The following is a 26,817-nucleotide window of genomic DNA, read 5'->3' as shown; positions in this document are numbered from 1 at the left end:
TGGAGCACAGGCTCCGGACGTGCAGGCTCAGCGGCCATGGCTCACGGGCCCAGCCGCTCCGCGGCATGTGGGATCCTCGCGGACCGGGGCACGAACCCGTGTTCCCTGCATCGGCAGGCGGACTCTCAACCACTGCGCCACCAGGGAAGCCCAAACCTATATATATTTTAAGTAGTTTTCTAATAAGCTTGTGAAGTAATTGATCCACTGCCTATGACCAGCTTTAAACATCTTCCTGAGGTTGAGGAAACATGACAGCAGTGTATGAGAATAAAACTATTTGCTTTCTGTTCATTACCATTGTTCATCTTTTGAATAACTTCACAAATGTATTGTCTTTAACAAACAAGTGTCTTTAAACAAATAAGTTTGTCTACTAAAAGAAATCGAAAATTTAAAATACAGCATGTCAGGCTTCCCTGGTGGCGCAGTGGTTGAGAGTCCGCCTGCCAATGCAGGGGACACGGGTTCGTGTCCCAGTCCGGGAAGATCCCACATGCTGCGGAGCGGCTAGGCCCGTGAGCCATGGCCGCTGAGCCTGCGCGTCCGGAGCTTGTGCTCCGCAACGGGAGAGGCCACAACAGTGAGAGGCCCGCGTACCGCAAAAAAATTAATTAATTAATTAATTTAATTAAATACAGCATGTCTTGAATAATCATTTTTTTAAAGAAAATATCCTCACGCTTAAGGTAATTGCAGTATTTTCGGTTTCAGAGATGTGTTAATTGGGCGTGTTTTGTCTTCAGTTTTGCTAGTAATTTTCAGAGACCCTGTTTTGAATGAAATAGAACTGGAAGAATTTTTAAGTTTCACTTTTCAATGATGTTCAGATTTTATTCCATTAGAAGTGCTCTTTTGTGAGTGAGAATAGGAATCTGCATATGAAACTGTGCTCTCTATGACTGGGGTATGTAGTGGGTGCTGGGGTTCTCTGTTAGTCCTGCCCTTCCAAATGAAAGCTTTCCTGCAGGACATGCCCTACCCCAAAGGGTGCTGCCTTGCTTAATTTTCTGCTCCCTCCCCAGGGACAGCCCCAATCCAATGGCTGTTGATGTGGGGAGTACAATGGCCTGGCCCCCTTGCCTCAATTCAGGGTACTCTAAGGGCCACCCCAGCTCCAGAGCTCCCTGCAGAGGATGCTGAGGCCTCAGCTGCAACCACAGCACAATCCAACCTTGCCCTCTGCCTGGTCCACCTTCCCTCACTCCATCACTGGTGTTCCCAAGAGCACGCACAGTGAACGTCCTGTGTGCAAATATCCATCTCAAATAGTCCCCAGGGTAATTTCAAGAGTGTATTGCCATTCTAGAGACCTTCTGAGGCAAGACTTTAAAACTTCTCCTTGAAAATCTTGCCTTACAGTTAGTTACCACACATGAAGCCAGAATCATTTGGAAACTTCTTTAATGCAAAAGCCCCAAATGTGCCTAGCACTCCCTTCCTACAAGCCTGAGCTCAACCTTTAGAATGATGACACTTACAGGTCACCTCTCCCCTTAGCCAGGAAGGTTGAAATGTGTAGGCAAAATCAGTTTGCCTTTCAGGAGGGTCACAGACTCCCACCCCAGAAAACTGCACAACCACACAAAATTCTGGGTACAGTTCCAGAAGGATAATAAAATCCCCCGTAAAACCCTCCATGGATCCCAATTTAAGACCCGTTGCTTTATAGTGAACATAACAAGAACCCATAGTCTCAAAGCTGTTGTCCCCAGCAGAGGGAGTAGAGAAATTATTTTTTTTTAGGATATATAAAAAGTCCTAATTTGTCTTTATATAATTCCATCAATAGGTTTTGAATAACCAAATATGAGAGTCAACTTACATTTTCCAGAGTCATATTTGCTGTCTTTGAACTTGTCTCTGGATGATACTTTTTCCTGGTACAGTAGACACTGACAAGGGTGATGACCAGCATCACAGCAAACACAGCAACAGTGGAAGACACGGCAATCACAATGGTGTCTCGAGTTGAGCCTCTCTTTTCACACCTTTCTCCCATGTACCACCAGTCTTCCCCTGACGGACACCTACATGTTCGGAACGTGACTCAGAGTTATGAGTTGATATTTTAATCTGAAAATCTTCACCATCGAAGGTGTGAGTCAACACTCAGGTCATTGGCAGATGGAACTATTTGTCACCCATTCTGGACTAGAAGGGTTGGTTAGACTAGCACAGGCAGGGCCAAAGGAAAGGAACAATGGAATTACTCCTAATCTGGAACTTAACACAGCAGCTCCCAGCTGGGAAAGGAAGGTAGCATAGGAACTGGAGAAAATTTAGTTCTCGGTGTCCCAGTCCCTCCACATCCCAGCTATGACCGTGGCCAAGCTCTTCTTAGAATTTAGGTATCTCCATCTAGGAAACGAGGACAGTCACAGTAACGACACCAGACCATTGTGAGGACCTAATAAGATATGTAACTCATGAGGACTGTTTCAGGCAATTAGAATAACGTGCTACCTTTGCACAAATAATTCTGTCGTTCTGCTGGCAACACAAAGTCCCAAATGGAGCGCAAAAGATAAATATCTTATGAACGGTTTTGAGATGAGAATCAACTGATTTCATTCATATGAAATATCATATGAATCCTACATTGTGGGAATGAAAAAATATGTAACAAAAGAATGGGTAGATTGTATCCTTACCTGCACTCAGCTTTGCCATTATGGAGAATGCAAACGCCATCATTCTCACATTTAAAGTTTGTGCAAAGGTCATTGACGCCCAAGGTCGGGATTGGCTCATTTTGTGTAGTATTAAGGTGGGATATGTCTAAGGAGGGTGAGAGGAGAGCATGGAGGGAAATCAGTTTGGGGTTTAACAAGCATTTGATCTTTAAGTTTCAAAATAAAATGTTCAGGCTTCAGGTTTGTGAGAAATTCAGGTACTCTTGAAGCACCATTCAGTAACATTTATAGGCAGTGAAAAAATAAACAGGCAGGCTGAAATCTAGACACAAAGGGAAGCTGAACCAGACTGCGGGACTACAACTGAACACATGCTCGCCTGGGCCTTGGCATGGAAACCAACAGTATTCCTGGGAAATGTAATTATTGGCTGCCATGGCTGAGAAATTTTAGAAGACAATAGATTAATGCTATTACTGACGAGATATATGTGTGTGTGCACACATCTCTATATATGTATGTATACATATCTGAAAGATACAATAAAGCCAGATCATTTCCACTCTAATTTTATGTGTTTCTGGGATATTTTTACTTCTGGAATCCTAGAGTTAAGTTCTAGGGTATAATGGCTATACTTCAGCTTATTTCTAAAGAAGTGTTCTGGACTAAAGCTTTCCACTATTGCTCCAGGCAGTGTTAATTAAGTTCTTTATCCTGGAACTGTCCCTGTTTTCATTTAAATTATTTTCATATTGTTAATGATTCATACTAAAAAAAATCTCACTCATGTCCATTCCCTCCCACGTCTCTAATATATCTAAACACGGAATCCAGAAAAACACAGTAAACAATCAACGCCCACAAAAAAAAAGCAGCATAGATAAAACTACTTTTACTGACATACCTTCCACTGTCAGGAGGATATAAACAGCATCTCCTTTCATAAAATCTCTGCTTTTCAGCCTCTCATGGGTCATAAAGACACTGTATCCATAGCCCCTACCTCTTTGAAACTGAGTTCCATTAGGGAAAAAATCTTGTACTCCCACTTTGGAAGGCCTGTCCCAAAAATAGTCTCCATTACCTGAAAAAGCAATTTATGTTAATGGGTTGTGTTTAGCATCCTCATAGCTTTTGGTGTAGGAAAGCACAGGCAACGTGAAGCACAATTAGGACAGAGCTCAAAATAATTCAGTGATGCTATTGACCTGTAATGTGTGCCCTGCCAAGTCACTGGAGTTTGTTCATTTAGACTGTCCTAAAGAAATGAGACGACATGGCAGAGAGGGGCACATTCTGGAATATGAGTGGAGAGGTATCAAAAGCTTCCTACATGGGGGTGTCACACTTCTACTGAACGAGCAGTGTAGAAACTCCGTTGCCCATTAGAATCATTCTTTAGTGGCCTTCTGAGTTACAGGTAGTCCTTTTAGCTGAGTTAAATCAATGTGTTACTGAGAGAGTTTTTAATATTAGCACTGAACAATTCACCTCAGTAACTGAATTATTCACCGAACAGAGTAAAGTCCTTCAGGAGTAGAAGACAGTGAGAAGCACTGCTTCTGGGAAAAGGTGGTGACCCACCCAACCTTGAGCCATTTTCAATATCATTCAGGGAGAAATGTTTTGGAAAAAGGTAAAGAAATTCTGAACATCAAATCCCCACACCTCTTTGTGAATACTATTTTTTTCCTATCAGATTATATATATATATTTTTTCCCCCAAGTCACTCAGGTCCTTTCTTTTCATATACAGAATTCAGATTTGGCAATAATATGCACCTTGCCACAATTCCATTTTTCACTTTATTATGTTCCCAGAGGGCAAAGGATTATTACAATTAGAAATGTGATCATTGCTTTCTGGGTGCTGCTTCTCTTTCAGACTAGAAAGAGGGGGGATGGTGTCACCATTGGCAAGTCCTCCAGAATTCTTTAATAAGAAGTTGCAATCCATTCCCATACCCTTCCCAACACTACGGAGCACCTACTCGACATCTTCGTTCTGATCAAAAACCACCCCCATTACAAAAGCTGAACTGTTTTTGACAATTCAGAGGCAAGATCAGGACAGCATGGGTTAGGAGAACTCAACATCTGAGAGACTCTCCATACCAGGCCCTTCCACAAACTCCCCTACTTGATCTGTAGAGATATTTTTAACAAATGTGTGGGGTTTTTATTACTGTCCCAGTTTTACTTCTGAGGACACTGGTGTTTCAAGAGATTATCTGCTCGAGGTTACATAGCTAATGAGAAGCAAACCTTGGATTGAATCCAGGTGCGTTGGATTCTAAAACTAAAACACTCCTCGTACAACCCTGGGAATTCAGGTATTGTCATCAGTTTCCAAAAATATAGCTAATATCTTCTCAATTTGTTGGCATCTTTGCTGACATTTCTGACAGTCTCCTGCCTGGGAGACTCTGTCCACAGCTGCTGAAGCCCTTCCCCTAAATATCTTCTGATCCTTAGATTTGGGGCTCAAAATTCCCTAGCTACCTGGCTATGCAGTCTCTCCTTCCCAAATCATCCATCCCTCCTAGAGCAGTGATTGTGTATTACCAATAAAAAAGATGAGTCACAAACCGGTGGTCATAAATGGGTCTGTAGTTATACTCCGCTTGTTGGACATACGCTGCCGAATGTCAGGATTTTGATCCAAGATGGTCATCGTGACTTGTTGCCAAGGACATGGCCACTCTAATTGATCATCATTGGCTCCAGAGATCAAGTGGAAATACATTCCTACATTAGGCAAACTACTTAGATTCAAGCGAATCTGAAAGGCATAGCCTTTAGAAGAATAAAATGAAGGACTGTAGACAGATCCACTGGGGCTGCCAATGAGCTGTGTGAAATTCCTTATATGCCAGACATGATGAGGGCACTGCGTTTCTGAAAGATTGATGTCATCAATAGACAGGCCACCCCGTGAGGCACCAGCGCCTCTGACGCCTCCAAATACCACTCTAAATTTGTTGGTCACTTTCAGTGTTACGTGGTAAAGCTGCCAGCTCCCGATGGGTACATCTGCAAAAGAGACATTATTATTCCAAAGAGGACAAAGGACTATGAATCACGTGCAAATCGACATTAGAGTTCTAGCCTTCATGGACAAAGGGTCTTTCTAGACCTACTGCTTCCTGCGGGTATGAGGTATGGCTTTCTTACGCCTCCAGCTCAGGCCCAGTTACTTCAAGGCATTTCTGTGGGGATGGCGCAGCTCTCTGGAATATCTGGATGCTTATCTAGCTGATTCTTAGATAGAGCACCCTTTCCCAGAGACAGGTGAGCAAACGATAGCATCTAACTCATGAGAACTCCATGCCCAACTTACAAGTTACCTCCCATTCAGTTAGTTAAACAGACAAGCAAGCCCAATACTCTACACTTGTACCCCAGATTCCTGTGATACTCATCCGAAGCCTCCTTTAATCTATTTATACTTTGATTGGAATACTTCCTTCACATGCAAAATTTTTAGTCAACTCTTTGGCAGTATTAAGTATGAATTCACCAAACCCTAGAAAGCCCACATCTTGCAACTGACTCGATGTTACATATCTGATATTTGGTACCATCTCCTTTCTTCCCAGACTACACGTCCCCTCCACTATTACTCCTACCCCTAGCTAGCAGCACATTGTATGACATCTTGTCTTATTTTCTGATGTCACATACCCAAATAAGAAGCAGTCCATTTAAAAGTTTTCAGAAGCCTCCCAGGTAGAGAATAGCTCAGGAATTCATGTCAAACTAGTAGTTAACTCAATGCCTTCAAACTTAAATATATTGGCACTTAATGAGAAACATGTTGCTTGAAAGTAAGTTAGAAAGATCCAAATTACAGAAAATGCTATTCTCCGTGGAAGGACCCCAGATTGAACAAAAACCTTTCATGAGAGCCTCCACTTCATTTTTACCAGTACTTTCAGTTTAAATTCTGGACTCCTAAGCAGGTTTCTTAAGTACATTTTGTGCTATTATCTGTCAATAATAACACCCACAGATTGCTAATGCAAGGGATTATATATGTATAATCAAACATGTGTGTAATAATCTTATTTATAATCTTTTATATATGCATTAGATACATAAAATGTACATGTATAATGTGTGTATATATGTATATGTATATACATATACATATAGGAAAACATCTATGTTTCAGATTGCTTTTCACTGTTAAACAGGGGGAAAATGGCATGACATATGACATAATGTGGATCAGTTTTATAATAGGTTTTAGTCAATTCATTCAAACCAAGAGGTCACTGTGTGGAGCAGACAGTAATACAGCCGCCAGGCCACAGCCCTTCCCTTCCTCAGCGGACCTTCTGAACCATCTGCTTTAATATGTGGTCAATGTGACCCACCTCCCGGACACATGATTAGAAGGAAGGGTGGCCGCCTAATCAGTGTTGCCCTCTCTCCACTCAGAATTGCTCTAGAAGATGCATTTAACTCAAGTCATAACAATTAGAATCCTTTGCTGGAATTTATTTTTCTAGGCTAGAAATTAGAGGAAGAGACCCTTCTCTAGTCTGATGGTACATTTGGTAAAATGTAAGCTGGGAAGTGAAACGGCCAAAGCACCAGTTTTACAGACAAAGCCCATCTGAGATAACAGGAAAGGTCCCCAACCATGTTCAGGGACAGGTCCCATCCTGCCTGAGGTCAGCTCCTCTCTTCTCCATTCTACAATATAGTTATGTTGAGCCAGTAACTCTTCACATTTTGCCTAAGCTAGTTTCCATTATATTTTTATTAGTTGCCAAGAACGGCTTCCCCAGCGCCAGAGACTGATCTACAGTTTCTTAAGTGTCACATATTCTGTAGCACAGAAAGGACTCTCATTTTAGCTTCCCAACCACTGCATAAAACAAGTAGGATCAAGTTCTACATTGAAAAGTACTAAGTCCAAAAAAAAAGTACTAAGTCCATAGCCCCTACCCTGTTGTAAGTGGTTTTGCATTAAGTAAAGGGTTAAGACTGACTCACTCTGAACCCAAGAATAAGAATGGTGATAGTGTACCTTTTATTTCTTCCACAAGGGTCAGAGTCCTGTTCACACTGGCTGCAGAATATTCCCTGACATAGATGTTCAGTTGGTCATATTCACTTCCACTGTTATATAAAAAAAATTGCAAGCACTGAAATCCTCGTTTAGGGTATAGTATTCTACTTCCCAGCATTGCTGTGGCCCCCTCATTTACAGAGCTCCTGTTGAAATGCATGAAGAAACCAGAACCTGTTAAAGAGGACAAAATGCAGAACTGAGAAAACAGATACCGGATACAGGAATGCGTGTCTCGCGGGCACTCTATTTCCACCTAGTTCCCACTGTATGCAGGGCACTGTTTTGAGCATTTAAATGCAGTTCTTGGAGCAGGCAGTCTATGAAGAAAAGCAACATTAGATCACTTTTTTCTTACTACACATGTTAGTTTTCAAAAATGGGAAAAAGTGTTACCTGTTTGGTTTAGCCTCTCTCTCTCCCTCTTTCTCTCTCTCTCTCCACCTGCCCCTTCCCTTCCTCCCTCCTACTGATCTATGTAGAACCACTATCCACTATTCAAATCTACATTTAAAAAATATTTTTTAATTGAAATATGTTTGACATGTACCATTGTGTAAATTTAAGGTACACAACATGTTCATTTGACACATTAATATATTGGCATCTGATTGTCATTGTAGCAATAATTAGCACTCCTATCACAATACATAATATCATTTCTTTTTGGTGGTGGGAATAATTAAGTCTAGTCTCAGCAAGTTTGACGATTATAATACAATATTGTTGCCTATTTTCACTATGCTGGGCATTAGATCTCTAGGGGTTTTTACTACTTGTTACAAGTTTGTACCTTTAAACAACATCTGTCATGTCCCCACCAATCCCCCAAAAAAGAAAAAGGAAAAGCCCCTCCATGCTCTTAGAGATCTCTACCCCTTCCCAGGTCATCTGAGCTGTCAAGCAATGGCCCTGGGTTCTGAAGGCTAGTTTTACATATTTGCTGCCAGAAATGAGAAAATAAATAAAAATGTGGTGCTTGTAGCCAAATAAATGACTATTTGATTCAAAACAAAATTTCAATGGAAAAGAATACTCATCTGAGTAAAATTAAATAAATTGTACTTTCTACCTTCATTTAAAGTATTTTTGTAACAGAAACGTGTAATCACAACCAGCTGAAATTCTGAAACTGATTAATTCACAGCCTGGTGCTGTTCACTGAAGTTCTCTTGGATTCTTCAGCCTTCAAGAAAACAACCCCACTGCTCCAGAGAAAAGAGTCCTTTTGGGGAGGGGCAGCCCCTCTTGCTGTGGGCACATACTATGGGTAGAGGCTTCACAGAGCCCAGCGCTGACTCATGGGGAAAAAAAGCAAACTCGGACAGTAAAAAGCAAAGAAATTAACCACATCCTTATAAGGCACAGAACCAATTCCTGAGCAGCACGAGTGGGCTATCATTAATAATTCTAATAAAAATAAGAACTCAAATCCCAGTATTTCACAGCAAAGAAAGAGGCTAGAACCACTGAGAGTAAAATCTGGAAGTATCTCACTCCTGTTACCTTTGCACCGGCCCATGTTGGAGTGATCACTCTCTGGCCCCTCGGGAACCTGGGAGACCCGTTGCCAGTCAGCACTATCTTCTGAACTTTGAATCATACCACACACATTTTCCAGTTCAAAATCGCACGACTCCATAAAGCTCAAGGAAGAGGCTACCAAAGCAAAAAGACAATTATTGACGCTCATATATAACATGATAATCTAAGTAGTAAAAACTGAGATTATCCTGAAGCACTAGGAATTCTAGGATGACGTTAAAGGGGACTCGTCACTGATTCTGAGTGATGGTGGCTTCAAGATCTCTTGATATCTGCAAAACCAAGACAATCGACCAACTGTGTAGTTCTGTATAAGCTGCCTGCCCCAAGTCTTGTTTATCAGGTTAACTAATTATAGAAACCTGAGTCTACACTCCCCTAGTTATTCAGAGTAATAAACCACAACCCGGATTATTTGATCCCATTTATATTATGACTGTACACCTCATTTGGGCTGAAAAGAGTTTTCAATATCAAGTTGGTCCACATTTGCATTAGTAACAGCTTCAAAAACTTGAGTGGGGCATGCTCATGCTGCTATAGGACTCTGTTTGTTTTTATATCTAAAGCCCAGAGCTTGTGAGAAGAAAAATGCTGTTTCCATGTTGTAGTCTGGTATCTGGGGGCTATTCTGTTTTGTTTTGTTTTCTTTCTTTCAGAATATCAAACTTCAACTATCAAACTATTATTATCAAACAATTATCTAACTATAATTTCAGAAAACCCATCAATGCTTGGCAAAATGGCACAGAACAGAATGTTTTCCTACAGAGCAGAGAGGAGGAGAAGTCATTTCAAAGAACCTGTCACATACAGCAGTTATACAGTTGATTCAGCTTTAAGATATCAGAGTCACTGAAATCCATTCGTTGGCCGATCACATCCATGAAGTCTGGGATTCTTGTCACAATTGTTGGTTCTGATCCATTCTGGAATGCAGTTTTACTATAGTGCATCACTGAGCTGTAATCATAGGGAACATTCAGGGAGTCTGTTTGTCGGTCATCATAGGATTCAAAATTGTTCTTTTTGCCTAAATGATAGATAAAAATCTTTAATTACTTGATGTTCACAAAATTTAGTTTATCTTACTCCAAAGACTGTTAACTTAGAAATAAAGACTATAATAAACAGTGCAACCTTGGCTACAACTGACACTCTATGGTATTTCAAGAGTGTTTCATATATTCCTATCTTAGAATAGACTATTCAAACTTAGAATCGTGATACCAGCTGTCATGCTGAACTTATCTAAGGTTTCATTTCAGCTCAAAGTTGGACTTTAGCATTTGGCCTAAGGTTCTAAGAACTGCTAATGGAAAGAAGGATTCTAAAAAGTGTTGTTGAAACACTCAGGGTCATTGGCAATGAGGAGAGGTAGAGTATCCTCAGTGGATGGAGATGAAAATAAGAGGACTTTGGGAGGTGTGGTGGGGTAGGACCTGGGAATGATAATGTGGTCATTGAAAGGATTGACATCGTCAGTGATTTCTTAGTTATCTTAGTTATTCTTAGTTTCTGGAACACGTGTAGATGTATGTAAATAAATACATTTAGAGAAGATTCCTGACCGCTTAGCAACATACCAATGGGCCACTGACTGCAATGTGAAATCGAATGATTTTGCGGACACAACAAGGTAGATTTGATCAACAAAGCATAAAGATGAGTTATCAAGTCGAGGCAGAAGTTTCTAACAGAAATAAGACATTGGAAATCTTAAAGAGTGAGGCCATAGATTAAAGCTCAACACTTCTCTTGTTCTAGAAATCTTTCAGTTGGCTTCAGTGCCTTCCCCCAGACTCTGGGTAGGGGTGAGGCCAGGGGCAGGTAATGTGATGTTAGAATTGTGATGTCAGGGGCCCTCACCGCAGAGCAGCCCTCACTGGCCTCACTTGATAGCGATGCCATCCTTCCCCTCCCCCTCCCCCCCACACCCCCGCCATACCCTATGGAGGCAGGACGGACGGGGAAACTAAGCGTCACTGCGGAAAATGTGAGTTCTAGTCGGACAGGGTTATTAAAACCTTTCTGACTTTGAGCACACAAAGTCACGAAAAGTTCAGGCTGTTGGCAGTGTTTCCCAACATGGGCTCCAAAGAACAATAAATCTGGGAGATCAGCTCGGTGCTTTGTGACCACCTAGAGGGGTGGGACAGGGAGGGAGGGAGGGAAACGCAGGAGGGAGGAGATATGGGGATATATGTATAGCTGATTCACTTTGTTATACAGCAGAAACTAACACACCATTGTAAAGCAATTATACTCCAATAAAGATGTTAAAAAAATAAAAAAAATTTTAAGAAAAGAACAATAAATCCAAATGCTCCACACACACACAAAAAAAGCATGATCAAGTCATTTTGGGAAATGCTCCCCTTGGAGATTTACAATTCATGTTAGTCTAGCAAAGACACTGAACAGTACAGCAGTGTAAATAACTCTAAGTTTAATTTCTTTTAACCTAGGATTTCCCAAATTAATTTTGGGAAATCAGATTCCTTTCCTCACAACCCCCCTGAACAAATTGTGCAATGGCACTACATAAAATAATCTTCGGGAAACACTGGTTTCTAAGATCACATCCAGCTCAAACTGGGGTTCTGGAATACTGTTCCCCAAAAACCTTCAGGCACTTCAACTCCTATTGAATTAGAGCCAAATCAAGTAAGATCAAAACATCAGAGTTTTCCCATTATTGATAGCACCAATGGCAGAAGAGGGCACATGTTTAGAAATTCAGTATTTAACTTAAAAAACAATGTAAGAAAACAAGATAAATGTACCTGAAATAATTCTGTCCCAAATTATGCTGACATAGTCATCCCGATCAGACCGAGACTGTTCATGCCAGAATCCCAGTGCGTGGAGAAACTCATGTTGCACTGTTGCTATTTTGTCACAGCCCTTTCCGATGGAGAGTTCTTGCTTCCCAACGCGCCTATTTCCCACTGAAGACCAGCAGCTTACAGGAGGGTTTACAGAAGGGGGAGAGGGTTTTATACTGATGCAGGTGGAGGTCCTAAGGCAAAATCCCTAATGCCTAATGCACTTAGGTACCCACCTAGATCCTTCACTTATGTTTGGACACCATGTATTTCTCTCAAAACCCCAGTACGGTATGAAAAGCCTTCCAGACCAGATGACCTTTGGGGAACTTGGGCTGTGACACCAAATGTTTAAAAAGGACTGAGTCATCCTCCAGGCAGCCAAGTCCTGATCTTTTCTGGCAATTTCAAAATTTTTCAGATGGTCCTTGAATAAGGGTTTTATAGATATAGCAACCATTCAGAACTGCTGACCTTGAGTCAAATAACTATCACCTTCTTAACTGAAGTAGTAAGAGTTCTTAGGTTAAAATAAATTTAAATATACATGTGTACATGCATACAGATGGGTTTTACTTGAAGGCAGAAATAAGGAGTATAGAAACGGCAAACAGGTTGAAGTTCACAGAGTCATAGGGTGGATGGCATGCGATCCCACCTTCCTTGTCTTAACGTTGGCAGTCTGGTTGCATGTATGAAAATATTCTTTTATGGCTAAAGAAAACAGATCCAGCAAACAGCAATGGAAGCCCCCGACCCCCCCCACCAAGGTTAGGGTCAAGGGCAACTGCTGTGATGTAATGCCCCAGCCACAACAGTTCTCATCAGAGCACTTAGAAGACCAACTCTTCAACTTACCCACTGCCCTTGAACACTGATATATAGTTGGGTTCTCCAGACCAAGGCTTGAAGTCAATGCATGTTTTTAGGCGATAGCGTTCAAATGCATTGAGGATAACTCCCCTGGCATTCATTTCTGAAGGAAGAAAACAAACAAAAATAAACTTATTAAAATTACCACCATTGAACAGTTCACCATGGAAACAGGCCATGCAATATATTGTTTATCGTGAGTTAGCCCCTCCATGAATATTTAGTGTTTTATTTTTTAAAAACTTAGTATACAGCACCAATCAAGTATCACATGCAATTAATTGGTTGTTCTTCAGGTAGCTTTTTTTCACCCCATATATATTTCCCTGGAGTCATTAGAGGTGCAAATAGCAAAAAGGGCATTTCCTTACCTCAGAGAACATATACATTGGTTCGCAGGTAACCAAAATGAACAATCACTGTCACATGCTTCATCTAAGAAGCTATAATATGTATTTAAAGCCTCACAGCAGAGTTTTTAATCTGAGGACCTTGAGATGAGAGGGACCATGAATATGTTGAAATAGTAGACAAAGAATTACGTCTATATCTCTATATATCTATCTCTGCAAAGTGCATTTTCTGGGGAGAGCATTCATAAGATTTGCAAGTGAGTTCCGGGTCCAAAACACAAATAAGAACCATTGCTTTCAAGTTGAGTGATGCTAACAGGTTAGATAGAATGGAGCTCAAAGACGGCAGAGGTGTGAAAGCAGCAAAGACGTTCAGGAAAAGAAGCTCAGAGGGCAACCCGGAGGAAGGAGCTATATCAGGTGCATATGGAGAGACAGTCACAGCTGGGGTCAAGTACGGTGAAGTGAAGGATGGTGTCTGCCGGGAGGTGGGAGACAGTATGGCAGAGAAGATGGTGTGTGGACTTTGGAACAAGACACAGCTAAGTTCTCCCCTATCCTCACCACTTATTTTTTATTTATTTATTTATTTTGCGGTACGCGGGCCTCTCCCTGCTGTGGCCTCTCCCGTTGCGGAGCACAGGCTCGAGACGCGCAGGCTCAGCAGCCATGGCTCATGGGCCCAGCCGCTCCACGGCATGTGGGATCTTCCCAGACCAGGGCATGAACCCGCGTCCCCTGCATCGACAGGCAGACTCTCAACCACTGCACCACCAGGGAAGCCCCACCACTTATTTTTGATACATAATCTTTGCCAATTTAATTTACCCTTAGAGCTTTGGTATTATCATCAGATCAGCTAAGTGGGGAATTAAAATCAACTTCACAGGGATATTGTGAGGATAGCAGAGAAAGTAGAGGTGAAGTTCCAAGTACAGTAGTCTCCCTTTATCTGTAGTTTTGCTTTCTGCAGTTTCAGTTACCTGCAGTTAACCGAGATCCAAAAATATTAAATGGAAAACTCCAGAAATAAGCAATTCATAATTTTTAAGTTGCACGCCACTCTGAGAGCTTGACGAAACCTTGTGCCATGCCGCTCCATCCCACCAGGGACTCCCCAACCCTGGACATCCATTATCTGCTCCCAACACCCAATCATCAACATCACCATGGGTCAGTGACCCAGCATCACCCGAAGCAGATGATCCTCCTTCTGATGTGGCATCAGAAGGTCAATAGTAGCCTAACGTTACATCACAATGCCTACGTCATTCACCTCATTTCATCTCAGGATGCAGGCATTTTATCATCTCACATCATCACAAGGGTTAGTACAGTACAATAAAATATTTTGAGAGAGACCACATTCACTTAACTTTTATTACAGTGTATTATAATTGTTCTCTTTTCTTATTAGTTACTATCTCTTCCTGTGCCTAATTTATCAATTAAACTTTATCATAGGTATGTAGTATAGGAAAAAACATGCTATATATAGGATTTGGTACTACCCACAGCTTCAGGCATCCACTGGGGGTCTCGGAATATATGCCCCAAGCATAAGGGGGCACTACTGTAAAGTGAGCATTTATCCAATGTTTATTTCCTTCCTACCTTCTTACATGTCCATTGCACAAACATTTAAAGACATTATTCAGAAAGCCTCTGTCTAGGTGAAAGTAAAGAACAAGATACATGTGGGACCTAAAATCCATGAATCTATAACAGGCACTCAGAATTCAACCTTTTACAATATCACACAAATAATACATGTTCATTGTAAGTTAGAAAATATAAACAAAAAGAAAGAAATTATAAAATCTTACCCAGAAATAATCAACCACATTTATCATACTTTTTTCTTATGAATACGTACATACATAATATACATATTTTTATAAAAAATAAAGTCACATCCTACATAATATATTATAAACTATTTTTTCACTAAATAATATATCTTAAAATCTTCCTTCATCAGTAAGTATTGTTTTTTTGGGTTTTTTTTTTTTGCGGTATGCGGGCCTCTCACTGTTATGGCCTCTCCCGTTGCGGAGCACAGGCTCCGGACGCGCAGGCTCAGCGGCCATGGCTCACGGGCCCAGCCGCTCCGCGGTATGTGGGATCTTCCCGGACCGGGGCATGAACCCGTGTCCCCTGCACCGGCAGGCGGACTCTCAACCACTGCGCCACCAGGGAAGCCCAGTAAGTATTGTTTTTACCATTTTAATGGCCACATTATATGACAGTAAGATACATAACTAACTTCCTATTGACAAATATTTAAATTGTTTCCAAATTTTCTGTATTGTAAGTATCACATTTGGGTCACTATTTCAGATCTAACACTTCCTTAAAATAAGGCATGATGATACCAACCACCACATGACTGTTTTTGAACTGAACGTAAAAGGAGCTTGCTTGCCTTCGATTTTTATAAAGCTTAATAAGGATAGTTTCTATCCTGCGTTGAATTGTTTGGAGACTCAAATAAGGGAATAAATGTGAAAGTTTTGTAAAAAGTATAGCTTTCTACCAAGATAAGATCCTTATTTACCCTGTGCCTTTATTTACCAAGGGCTTTAATTCACTTTGCATCACAGATGCAGAAGAGCTCCACCAGGGATCCTGTTACCTAAATCCCCAGGCTCCGAAGGACAAGGCAGGTCCCAGACAAGCCTAGGAGTTAAGCAAGCAGCTGTTTAGAATTATCTTCCCCTTGTTAGCCCCTTCCTGCTCCTAGCACCTTGGTCTTCATTTCTATTCCCACCTTTTACCCCTTTCCTCCTCTCCCTACTTCCCCTTACCACTCACTTCAAATCTGGCACTCAGGCAAGCAACTGTAACTCACTCACAGGAAGCTATACACCGTTGCTTCAAGTTCTACCCCTTTCAGGTGAGTTGCATCTTAACAGCCAGATAATACCTGAGGCTTAAGCTAAAAGACTAAAGCCCTACTGGCAGCATTTCATATGGAAAATAGTTTGGAGTTTTCTCAAAAGACTAAAAATAGAACTACCATATGACCCAGCAATTCCATTCCTAAGTATAAATCCAAAGAAAACAAAAACACTAATTTGAAAAGATGCATGCACCCCAAATGTTCATAGCAGTACTACTGACAATTGCCAAGATATGGAAGCAACCTAAGTGTCCATCAACAGATGAATGGATAAAGAAGATGTGGTATATGTATATACACAATGGAGTACCACTCAGCCATAAAAAAGAATGAAATTTTGCCTTTTGTAGCAACATGGATGGACTTGGAGGGGATTATGCTAAGTGAAATAAGTCAAAGACAAATACTGTATGATATTACTTATATGTGGAGTCTAAAAAGTAGGAGAAACTAGTGAATATAACAAAAAAAAAACAGACTTACAGATATAGAGAACAAATTAGTGGTTACCAGTGGGGAGAGGGAAGGGGGGAGGGGCAAGATGGGGTAGGGGACTAAGAGGTACAAACTATTAGGTATAAAATAAGCTACAAGGATCTATGGTACAACATGGGGAATATAGCCAATATTTTATAATAAGCATAAATGTAGTATAACCTGTAAAAATTGTGAATCACTATATTGTATACCTGTAACATATAATATTGTACATCAACTATATTTCAATTTTAAAAAAGCAAAAAATTTTAAAAAAAGAAACAGGTACATAAAGCTCATAAGGTTAGGATAACTTTGGTTAAAATACATGGCAAAAATAGCCTAAGAGATACAGTCAAATTAAAGCTCACTGATCTTTCACGGAACACAGGAGAATAACGTTTTTAAGCTATACATACATACATATATATGTGTATATATGTATGTATATGTATTATACACATACATATATATGATTTTGAAACAAAAGTATTTTAAAATTTTTAATCAAAAGATTAAAATCAAAAATAAATATTTAAATAAGGAGAGGTTGGTAAAAGGGTACAAACTTTCAACTGTAAAATAAATAAGATCTGAGAATCTAATGTAAAACATGGTGACTATAGTTGATAGTACTGTATTGCATAATGGAAATTTGCTAAGAGAGTAGAACATAAATGTTCTCACACACAAAAAAAGGAGAAATACGTGAGGTGATGGATGTGTTAGTTAACTCGATGTGGGAATCCTTTCACAATGTATACATATGTCCAATCACCACAGTTACAATTTAAGTATCTTATAATTTTATGTCAATTATACCTCAATAAAGCCGAAATTTTTTTTATTTTAATAAAATGTTTCAGATTTTCCCCAGTTCCAAAAGCCAATGAACATCATTCTCTCCTGATGTTACACAAGCTCTTTATAGCTTCTAATCCTATTAATTACTGTTGCTTTGGCTTTTACTACTGTACTCTTGGTTTTTCATCTGTTTAATGGCCATTCTTCCCTTCTCAAAAATCTCTATCAGGGCTTCCCTGGTGGCTCAGTGGTTGAGAGTCCGCCTGCCGATGCAGGGGACGCGGGTTCGTGCCCCGGTCCGGGAAGATCCCACATGCCGCGGGGCAGCTGGGCCCGTGAGACATGGCCGCTGAGCCTGCGCGTCCGGGGCCTGTGCTCCGCGACAGGAGAGGCCACAACAGTGAGAGGCCCGCGTACCGCAAAAAAAAAAAAAAAAAAAAAAAATCTCTATCAGATCTCCCATCTATATCAATGCCAAAAAGTTGCTCTCCCAGGCTGAATTCCATTCTGTGCCATCTTCTTACACAATACAATCTCCCTGGGTCATCCAATAAGATCCATTATCTATGAAGTACTCATTATATGCAAGGCACTATGTGAGAATCTTATCCATATCCATAGCTTCAACCATCTCCTATACCCTTAATAACTCCCTGTTAGATTTCTCTATCTTGAATGACCAGATCAGACACCAAGCCATTATATGATATCTCCACCACAGTGAGCCTCATGCATTTCAAATTCTACACGCCAAAAACCAATTTCCACCACATTTCTCTATCCTACCCTCTCCAAGACATATTCCCTATTCTTGTTAAAGGTGTTACCATCCACCCAGGTGTCTAAGACATAATCTTGGACACTAGCACTTCTTTCCCTAGACTCACCTTCTTGATCTCTTGGAGCTAATCACCAAATCTAATTGTCTCCTAAGCCTCTCTTAGAATTATCCCCTCTTGTCTATCCTCACTGAGAGAGTCTTGGTTCAGAAACACTTTAATCTTTCCCGGAATTTCTTCAAGAGTCTAACAGATCTTCTTACTCTCTTTCTGTCCCACTGATAATACATCTTCCTGCAACCAGAGTGATACTGCAACCAGAGTGATAACAATCTCACTTCTGAATTAAAACCTTTAGCCGCTTCACATCACCACTGGTATACACACCACGTTCTTTAACATGGGGAAGACTCAAGTCCTTCCCAATCTGAAGTCTGCCTACCTGTTCAACTTCATTATCTCCCCGCGTTCAACCTACTTCCCAGCAGGGGTTTTCTTCCTTTCCCCATGCCTTTGCACATAGTGATCCATCTGCCTAGAACGCGCTTCCCTTGCTGTCAGAGGCTGCACTAGCCCCCATAGTTCCTTTCTATGAGTTAGAAAGGGCCACCTCACTGTACACCAGAAACTAACACAATATTGTAAATCAAATATACTTGAAAGAAAGAAAGAAAGGGAGGGGCACCTCATCTGGGCAGATGTTGCAAGTGCTGGCTTGGCAGGTGGATGAATAGTACTTCATGCAAAGAAATGAATGCTCATGATGAATATAATGCAAACTTAATTTCAGTCCCACTTGTGCCCCCTCCCCAGGCACCTATGTGTGGTGTACAACTTGCACAAGCTTCATGGCAGCCCTACTGCATAGGCTCACCTGCTCCCTAATGCATATGCCTTTATATCTAGGTTGAGTTAAACATCCTCCAGTGTGCTCCCATAACATTTTGAACATATCACTAATCATTACATTTACTGCATTCTATTATAATTAGCTTTTGGTTTATCTGAATCTCTATTGAAATGTATGATATTTAAGGAAAAATTTCCCAAATGGCAGTTCCTAAACTGATGCTGGTCAAGGATATCATTTTTACTAAATGGGGACCATGTTTAGAGCTTTCCATTACAATAAATTTCTAATACAGAATAGCTGTCCTTTCTTTTGGATTAGGTTCTTCTGACTTTTTAGTATTAAAACGTTATTTATTTTATAAACAAAAAAGATGATAAAAGATGATAGTGGGTTCTTGTTGTTTAAGTTCCTCAATTGTTCAAATAAAATATTAGTAAAATAATGACAGTTCCTAAAGTTTTGTTTGGTTGGTTGTTTCATGTTTCAAACTCATATGTAAAGTCTGAACATATATGAAACCACTGGTTTAAAATAAAGACTAGCTCCCTAAAATCTATGTCCCAAGCAACCAATACAGAGTAGGCTCTCCATAAATATTGGTTGAATTCATCCCTTTATTGGTCAAAACCCAGCAAATATTTCAGACAAAATCATTTAGGTTCTGTTCATTTTTCATTTTGCTTATTTTTTTTAAAGTGTACTTAGCCACACAAAACAACAAAGAAAAAAACCCTTAAAGGCCATGTGAGTCTTCCCTTGGAAATACTGTCATCATATTCTGTCAGGAACATACATTAGTTGTGGGCACTCCAAAGTGCATACTAACCCAAGCTATCGTCTAGAACATATGGAATAGTATGAGGCCATCTATAACTTTCTCCAACGATGGAATTTCTTTCTTGTACCTGTCAAAATTAAGTGGGAAAGGATTTATTGAATGTATCAGTCAAAAATTTATGAAACAATCAATAGTTAATCTAGAAAGAAAGGAAGTTTTAAGCTTTCCCAGCCAGTCTAAACAAATTGCCAGGGTGTGTGCGTGCATGTACACATGTGTGTGTACACCTACTTTTATCATATTATAACAAAGGTTTTAGGAGGAAATCACTAATTTCTGGGGTTTTTTTTCTTTCTTTTTTTTTATTTCTGGGTTTTTTAATAAGGAGAATGATAAGCATTAATATTTCCTTTAATCCTATCATTTCACTTCAATTATTCATATTTTTACATATCCTTGTAATAGCGCAAGTTCGTGGGCCTGACGCATAGTGAGGCCAAACAATCCGAAACATCAGAGTTTGGAGCAGAGAAAGGTTTATTGCAGGGCCGTGCAAGGAGATGGGTGGCTCAGGCCCCAAAAAACCCTGAGCTCCCCAAAGTGTTTCGGCAAAGCATTTTTAAAGGCCAGGTGAGGGAGGGTGGTTACAGGGTATGTGATCAGCTTATGCACAATTCTCTGATTGGCTGATGGGAAAACACTAATTTCTATCATTAATTTTGTTGATAAAGTTGAAGCAAAATCATGTAAATAATGATTGTTGGAAAACTGGACAATAAATATGGTAGATTCATAGACTAGTTTCTTATACTAGAGATTAAAAATATACAAGAAGGAAGTGATAGCAAAACCTCAATCATCTTGATCTCATAATATCAGAAAAAAAGTCACACATGAGCTGGACCAAAGTTTTCAAACAATTTTAAAGTACTTGAAAATTTTTTTTTCCTGGTCCATTCATCCTTCATCAAGTATTTTTTTTAACATCTTTATTGGAGTATAATTGCTTTAAAATAGTGTGTTAGTTTCTGCTTTAACAAAGCAGAATCAGCTATACATATAACAAAGTGAATCAGCTATGCATATACATATATCCCCATATCTCCTCCCTCTTGTGTCTCCCTCCCAACTTTTATAATAGAAAGCTAGTAATGTTTCATTAATGTATTCATCCAGCCAACAAAATGAACACTGTTCAAGAGAACAGAGATCCATTGGTAACCAAACTACCAATGTCTCTACCTTCCTAGAGCTCTTTCTAGTAGAGGAGACAAACAGCATGTAAGAAAACAGTCTAAGGACTTCCCTGGTGGCACAGTGGATAAGACTGCACACTCCCAATGCAGGGGGACTGGGTTCGATCCCTGGTCAGGGAACTAGATCCCACCTGCATGCCGCAACTAAGAGTTCACATGCCACGACTAAGAGTCCACACGCTGCAACTAACAAGCTGGTGAGCCACAACTAAGGAGCTGGTGAGCCACAACTAAGGAGCCCACCTGCCACAACTAAGACCCCATGCAACCAAATAAATAAATAAATATTTTTTTAAGTTTAAACAGGATATATTTAATAGTAGCAGAGGAAATGAAAAAGGGAGATGTGGACAAGAATAAAGGGATTAGGGGAGTGTATTAGATAAAGAGGTCAGGACAGGACGCTTTTGAAAGGATGACATTGAAGGTGAAATGAGAGTGATAAGAAAGAGCCAGTATTGAAAGGGGCTCTGGAAAGATCATTCCAGACAGAGGAAACAGTAGTTGCTCTGCTCTGAGGTAGGAATATGCTTGGTATATTTTGCATGTTTGAGGCCAGTGGCCTAAGGAGATGAGATTAAAGAAGAGAGGAGATGGGAGGAGAGATAGGCAGGAGTTAAATCATGCAAAGTCCTAAAGGCTGTGGGTAAATCTGGATATTATTTTAAATATGGTAGGAAGCCGTTGAGTTTCAAGCCAGGAAGTGAAATGGTGGTGTTGCTTATTTAAAAGTTCACCTTGCTGTAGGGGATAGGGGACAAGGACAGGGTGGAAAAGATTCTAGGAGGGCAACATTTGAAGCAGATAAATTAGGAGAAAAGTGGATTCTTTGAAGTATATATACTTTGGAGATAGAAATGATAGAACTTGCTGATGGAGTGGATGGTGGGGTGAGGGAAACGGAAGAAGCAAAGGTGACTCCTAGGTTTTTTACTTATTCAGTGGAGTGGGGAGAGGGAGTGGTGATTACTTTACTAAGAGGGAAAACTAGGGAGGAACAGCTTGTATGAGAAATCAGTTTAGTTGAGGACACATTATGTTTGAGGTATCTTGTAGACATTCCAATGGAACTGATGGATTAGTATTGGGATAGACAAGTCAGGAGCTCAGGAGAAGGAATGAACCAGAGTTATACATTGGGAGTCATCAGCACAGAGATGACAAGCCCTGGTACAGGGTAGGATCAAGGAGAGAAGAGCAGACCAAGGACTAAACCTCAGACACTGCAGCTCTGTTTCTTGAGTTGAAGTTCACAGTGGGGGTTGAGGAATGTTTAAGCTCCCTTAAACTACATGTAAGGTACCTGTGTTCACCTGTGTGCCATGATGGCTAGGTAAGAACCAGTACTCTTTTTTTTTTTTTTTGCATTACGTGGGCCTCTCACTGTTGTGGCCTCTCCTGTTGTGGAGCACAGGCTCCGGACACGCAGGCTCAGCGGCCATGGCTCACGGGCCCAGCCACTCCGCGGCATGTGGGATCTTCCCAGACCGGGGCACGAACCCGTGTCCCCTGAATTGGCAGGCGGACTCTCAACCACTGCGCCACCAGGGAAGCCCCAGAACCAGTACTCTTTATGATAGTTTGGGAAGATCTTTATGTGGCAACTCTATTCTCAGCTGTCAGAGTAGGAGTCACAAAACCTTTCTCTTATGGTAAAAACCTGATTCATTGAATTTACAAATTCAGTTTAATTTTGCTTCAACTGGCTTTAATCAGTGAGGTTCTATTTAAAAATGAAAATATCATATTGTTCCCATAATGAAAATCAGTCAGATCAATAAGACCAAAGCATACCAGGTGAGTGACAGTGGTTTTAACCACACACAAATCTGAGTAATGAATGATGAAGATACTATTATATGAGTCCCTTAGAGTATAAAGTATTCATTGACTAAATGTGTCAACTATGATTCTACACCCTTAGAGATAGTTGGGCTTAACAAAGCCCATGTTGTCCCATCATTCTCAGATACTCTATTTTAGCTTGCAGTGGTTAATTGAAGGTCTTTCCTTGCATTGTTTCAACTCACCCCATCAAGTCTGATGTCTCCCTCAAAAAGATCCAGTCCCAAATCTAAGAGGGAAGGTAAAAATTTGTGTTAGCAAATTGGATTCAAACTCCCCACTTAATAAAGAATTAAAAAAAATCCACAAACCTTCATTGATATCAAATATATCCTGGTCAATTCCACCATCTACATCTTTAACAAAAAGAACAAAAACACATTGAACATTGTGTTTATGAAAGATGAAAATCTTTATCAATTACCAATTAGAAGTAAGCAAGGTTCTTTTTCCTCAGATAAGAGAGTACCAGGCTCTGATTCAACATACATTGATTCATTGATTGATTGATCGATTGATTGAGACCTCCCATGAGCCAGGCTTGGGGCTATGGGGCTTTTGCATATATACTCTTGTTTTACCCATGTCCCTTGTATGCCAAATAACTTCAGGAATAAGAAATTGGTCATTCCATATAATATTAAGCTTAATTTGAAAGACTAGATTAGATGACTAGATTAAATAGGAAGGAAATATTTAAATTTGGTCAAACCAGTACAATCTATCCATATATTTATATTCCTTGCTAATAGTGTACCTTGGAACTCTCAAGCAAAATTCCTAATTTATATTTGAACTATTCTTAAGTTGCAAAGGGGCAGATAATATGGCCAAGTCTCTAAGTGTACAACTGAATAGGACAGACATCAGGTCCATTTGATTTGACACAAAATAACAAAAATAATAGTAGTAGGCATTTTATGGGATGCCGATATGTCAGTCACTGTGTTTGGACTTTCTTATACCACCACTTATTTTTTTTTTTTGCTGAGTAGGTGGAACGCCGGAGCAGAAACAATAAAACGTTCCTCAATAAGTCAAAAGAAGCCAGCGCTTGATCAAAGTTCAATGCAATTATGCAATAATGCATATGCAATTATGCACTGTGCTTAGCATTAAATGTGTCCTAAGTTCTTCTGTTCTGTTGTTCTATTATTCACATAACCTTTTTTTATTATAACATAGGGCAAAACTCAAAATAGACTCACCAAAGATTTCTGGGGTTGGCTGGGAAACAAACACATACAAAAGATATATTATTATGATGCCCACGAAATAAATGGTCTTACTGATTCCAATTTATATCTAACCATTTCTGGGGTTTTCTTTTTTCCCTAATATTATGGATAACTTTCTGGCAAAATCCCAAGAGAACTAAATCAGAGTCTAAGATAACTTTTTGACCCAAGGGTCTTCTCATTTCATATAAAAAATGAAACAGCCTGTTGTATGGATTTGAAGGTGAAAGAAACAAGAAACCAACTTCACAGGTTGAAAAGAAGGCAGAACATGAGTCCTGCCCTCAATTAAGTGTTCACTTTAAACATGATTTAAAGTGAACATGATTCTAAAGAATTCATGGAGCTATGCTTGAAAAACCTAATAATTTATTCCCAATATTGAAATATTATTATAATTTTTCATGATCCTTTAAAAAGAAAATTTTATTGAAGACCTCATTAACCATGGTTTACTTTCACATTTCTCTCAAGACTCCACCATCAAAGTCAATACCAAATACTCCAGAAAAAAAATCTATGGCTATACTTTGCAAGTGGGAAAAAAAAAAAAAAAACTTCTGAAAACAGATTCGCTACAGGTGATGAAATGAAACCCAGACCACATACACAATGGCAAAAACTAAGTAAACCTGAGATTTCTTAGTGAAGTCTAGTTTAAAAAGCTCATGGGACTGGTAGACAGTAGGTCTGGGTTTTATTCCCGCTTCTACCAACTAACAGCAAGTCAGTTCACCTTCCTGATACTCAGAATATCTGTATAATATGGTCAGTGCCTGCTTTGCCTGGGTATTATGATGGTTATATGATGTAATGTGAAAGAACTTGGTAAACTTTGTCATACAAATGTAAGGTACAATTTTTATTTAAATACTTACCTGTAGATACTAGAATATAGATACTAGAATCAGTTGGGGTGTTTGACAAGCATGGGAATAACTGGTTGGATGATGACCATCCTTTTTGATATTAATTAGTGCCTTGATTGCCTCACACTTGGCCACACACAGGCACACACTCACAGAGGAATGCCAACACACCTCCTGAAAAAAGTCATCAAGTATTTGTTCATAATTACAGTTTTAATAAGTCTTCAATAGTATCTCCTGTTCTCACTGCTGTAGTTCTGTTCACAGAATATCAGCTCAACATAATAATTGTTATTTAAAAAGCACAACTAAAGATTCCTCCCCAGTCACTTGAAACTTCATTTAAAACCTGATTATGAAAAAACAAAAAAAAAAAAACAAAAACATGATTATGGTTACCAGGGGATAAGGGAGGGAGGGATAAATTGGGAGATTGGGATTGACATACACACATATACACATATCTATATAAGATAAATAACTAATAAGAACCTGCTGTATAGCACAGGGGACTCTACTCAATACTCTGTAATGGCCTATATGGGAAAAGAATCTTAAAAAAAATAAATAAAGAGTGGCTCTCTATATATGTATAACTGATTCATTTTGCTGTACACCTGAAACTAACACAACATTGTAAATCAACTACACGCCAATAAAAATTAAAAATAAATAAATAAAACAAACCTCAAGTTGGTTTGTGGTACCAACTACCTGTTACTGTAGAAAGATAGGTCTAACCTGATGAAGAAGCAGAAAAGAAATCCCATGCTACAAAACGTAAGTATTTGCTGTGCCTGTGACATTCATCATTCACTCCGTCATGTCTCACATTACTGTAACAGCAATATGTGTCACATTCTGCAGTAAAAATTGAATGATTTTCAAATTTCACATTTTCCATCTTATGAAAAGAAAACTTGTTACACAGCAATGAAACTGAAGATAAAACATAACTTTATGTCAGTGTCCCTGACTCTCCTTCTGGTGGGTCTTCTTCTCACTCCCAGTACCCTGCCTGTCCCTGCTCGCCAAAAAGAAACGTTTATTTCATTGACACTTTGAAATTCCTTAAAAAACAAAAAACGAACGAACAGGTTGTTCTTTAATAATCGGTATCAACTACCCCCAATTTTTCTAATTGTTTTCCATACATTGTTTTCTTACCAAGCCAAAAACCCGGAGGAGGGCAGCAAAGAAAAGAAATGAAGGCAGATACCAAGAATCCATGCTGTCACTTCCAGCTGAAAGTTGCAAACTATGAAATTCAGAGTAGCATTTACTTTTTAAAAGGCAAACATCATAACGTATAGCCTTTGATCTTAATGATCCATCTGGCAGGTCAGCCCACTGCAGTAGTAATACCTCCAATCAAAAAGTTAAAGTCCAGTATCCTTAACACTGTTCTGCAGAGTTTATTGGTTGTTATTTTGTGTGTGGGTTGTTTTTTTTCTCCTGTGTCAACATTCAATAGCCAAGTGCCTGGCTGAGACCTGTTAATAAGTTCTCTAATGTATAATACTGGTTCCCAAGATTATTAAGTGCCATTTGAGGGAAAAAAATCCAATTAATTTCTAAACTCAATCTTTCAAATGGAAACATTTGTGAAGCTCTTTCTGCCCTTGTAGCCCTGAGCTGCTTTAATATATCCATGTATGTCCATGGCTGTTTATTGTTCATTCATTTAATAAAAATGTA

At 39.7% G+C, this 26,817-nt stretch overlaps 1 protein-coding gene across 1 annotated transcript in view; it reads right to left on the bottom strand.

Annotated features, from left to right (window-relative positions):
* MEP1B (meprin A subunit beta) overlaps nucleotides 1-26,349 on the bottom strand; it is a gene marked incomplete at both ends in the record, with an annotated part of 66,600 nt that extends 40,251 nt beyond the window's left edge. The window contains 14 exons of the mRNA XM_082667125.1: nucleotides 1,826-2,030; nucleotides 2,655-2,781; nucleotides 3,544-3,723; nucleotides 5,229-5,672; nucleotides 7,678-7,893; nucleotides 9,226-9,378; nucleotides 10,079-10,297; nucleotides 12,051-12,229; nucleotides 12,951-13,068; nucleotides 19,960-20,038; nucleotides 23,198-23,241; nucleotides 23,324-23,368; nucleotides 24,221-24,239; nucleotides 26,287-26,349. Coding sequence (XP_082523251.1) covers nucleotides 1,826-2,030; nucleotides 2,655-2,781; nucleotides 3,544-3,723; nucleotides 5,229-5,672; nucleotides 7,678-7,893; nucleotides 9,226-9,378; nucleotides 10,079-10,297; nucleotides 12,051-12,229; nucleotides 12,951-13,068; nucleotides 19,960-20,038; nucleotides 23,198-23,241; nucleotides 23,324-23,368; nucleotides 24,221-24,239; nucleotides 26,287-26,349 — 2,091 coding nt within the window. The remainder of the gene's footprint in view (nucleotides 1-1,825; nucleotides 2,031-2,654; nucleotides 2,782-3,543; nucleotides 3,724-5,228; nucleotides 5,673-7,677; nucleotides 7,894-9,225; nucleotides 9,379-10,078; nucleotides 10,298-12,050; nucleotides 12,230-12,950; nucleotides 13,069-19,959; nucleotides 20,039-23,197; nucleotides 23,242-23,323; nucleotides 23,369-24,220; nucleotides 24,240-26,286) is intronic.
* Between the last annotated feature and the right edge of the window lie 468 nt (nucleotides 26,350-26,817).

Source organism: Grampus griseus, assembly GCF_964374135.1.
Source record: "Grampus griseus genome assembly, chromosome: 12".
Classification (NCBI taxonomy): domain Eukaryota; kingdom Metazoa; phylum Chordata; class Mammalia; order Artiodactyla; family Delphinidae; genus Grampus; species Grampus griseus.
The sequence above is the reverse complement of the archived record's forward strand: the minus strand, read 5'-3'. Positions and strand labels throughout refer to the sequence as shown.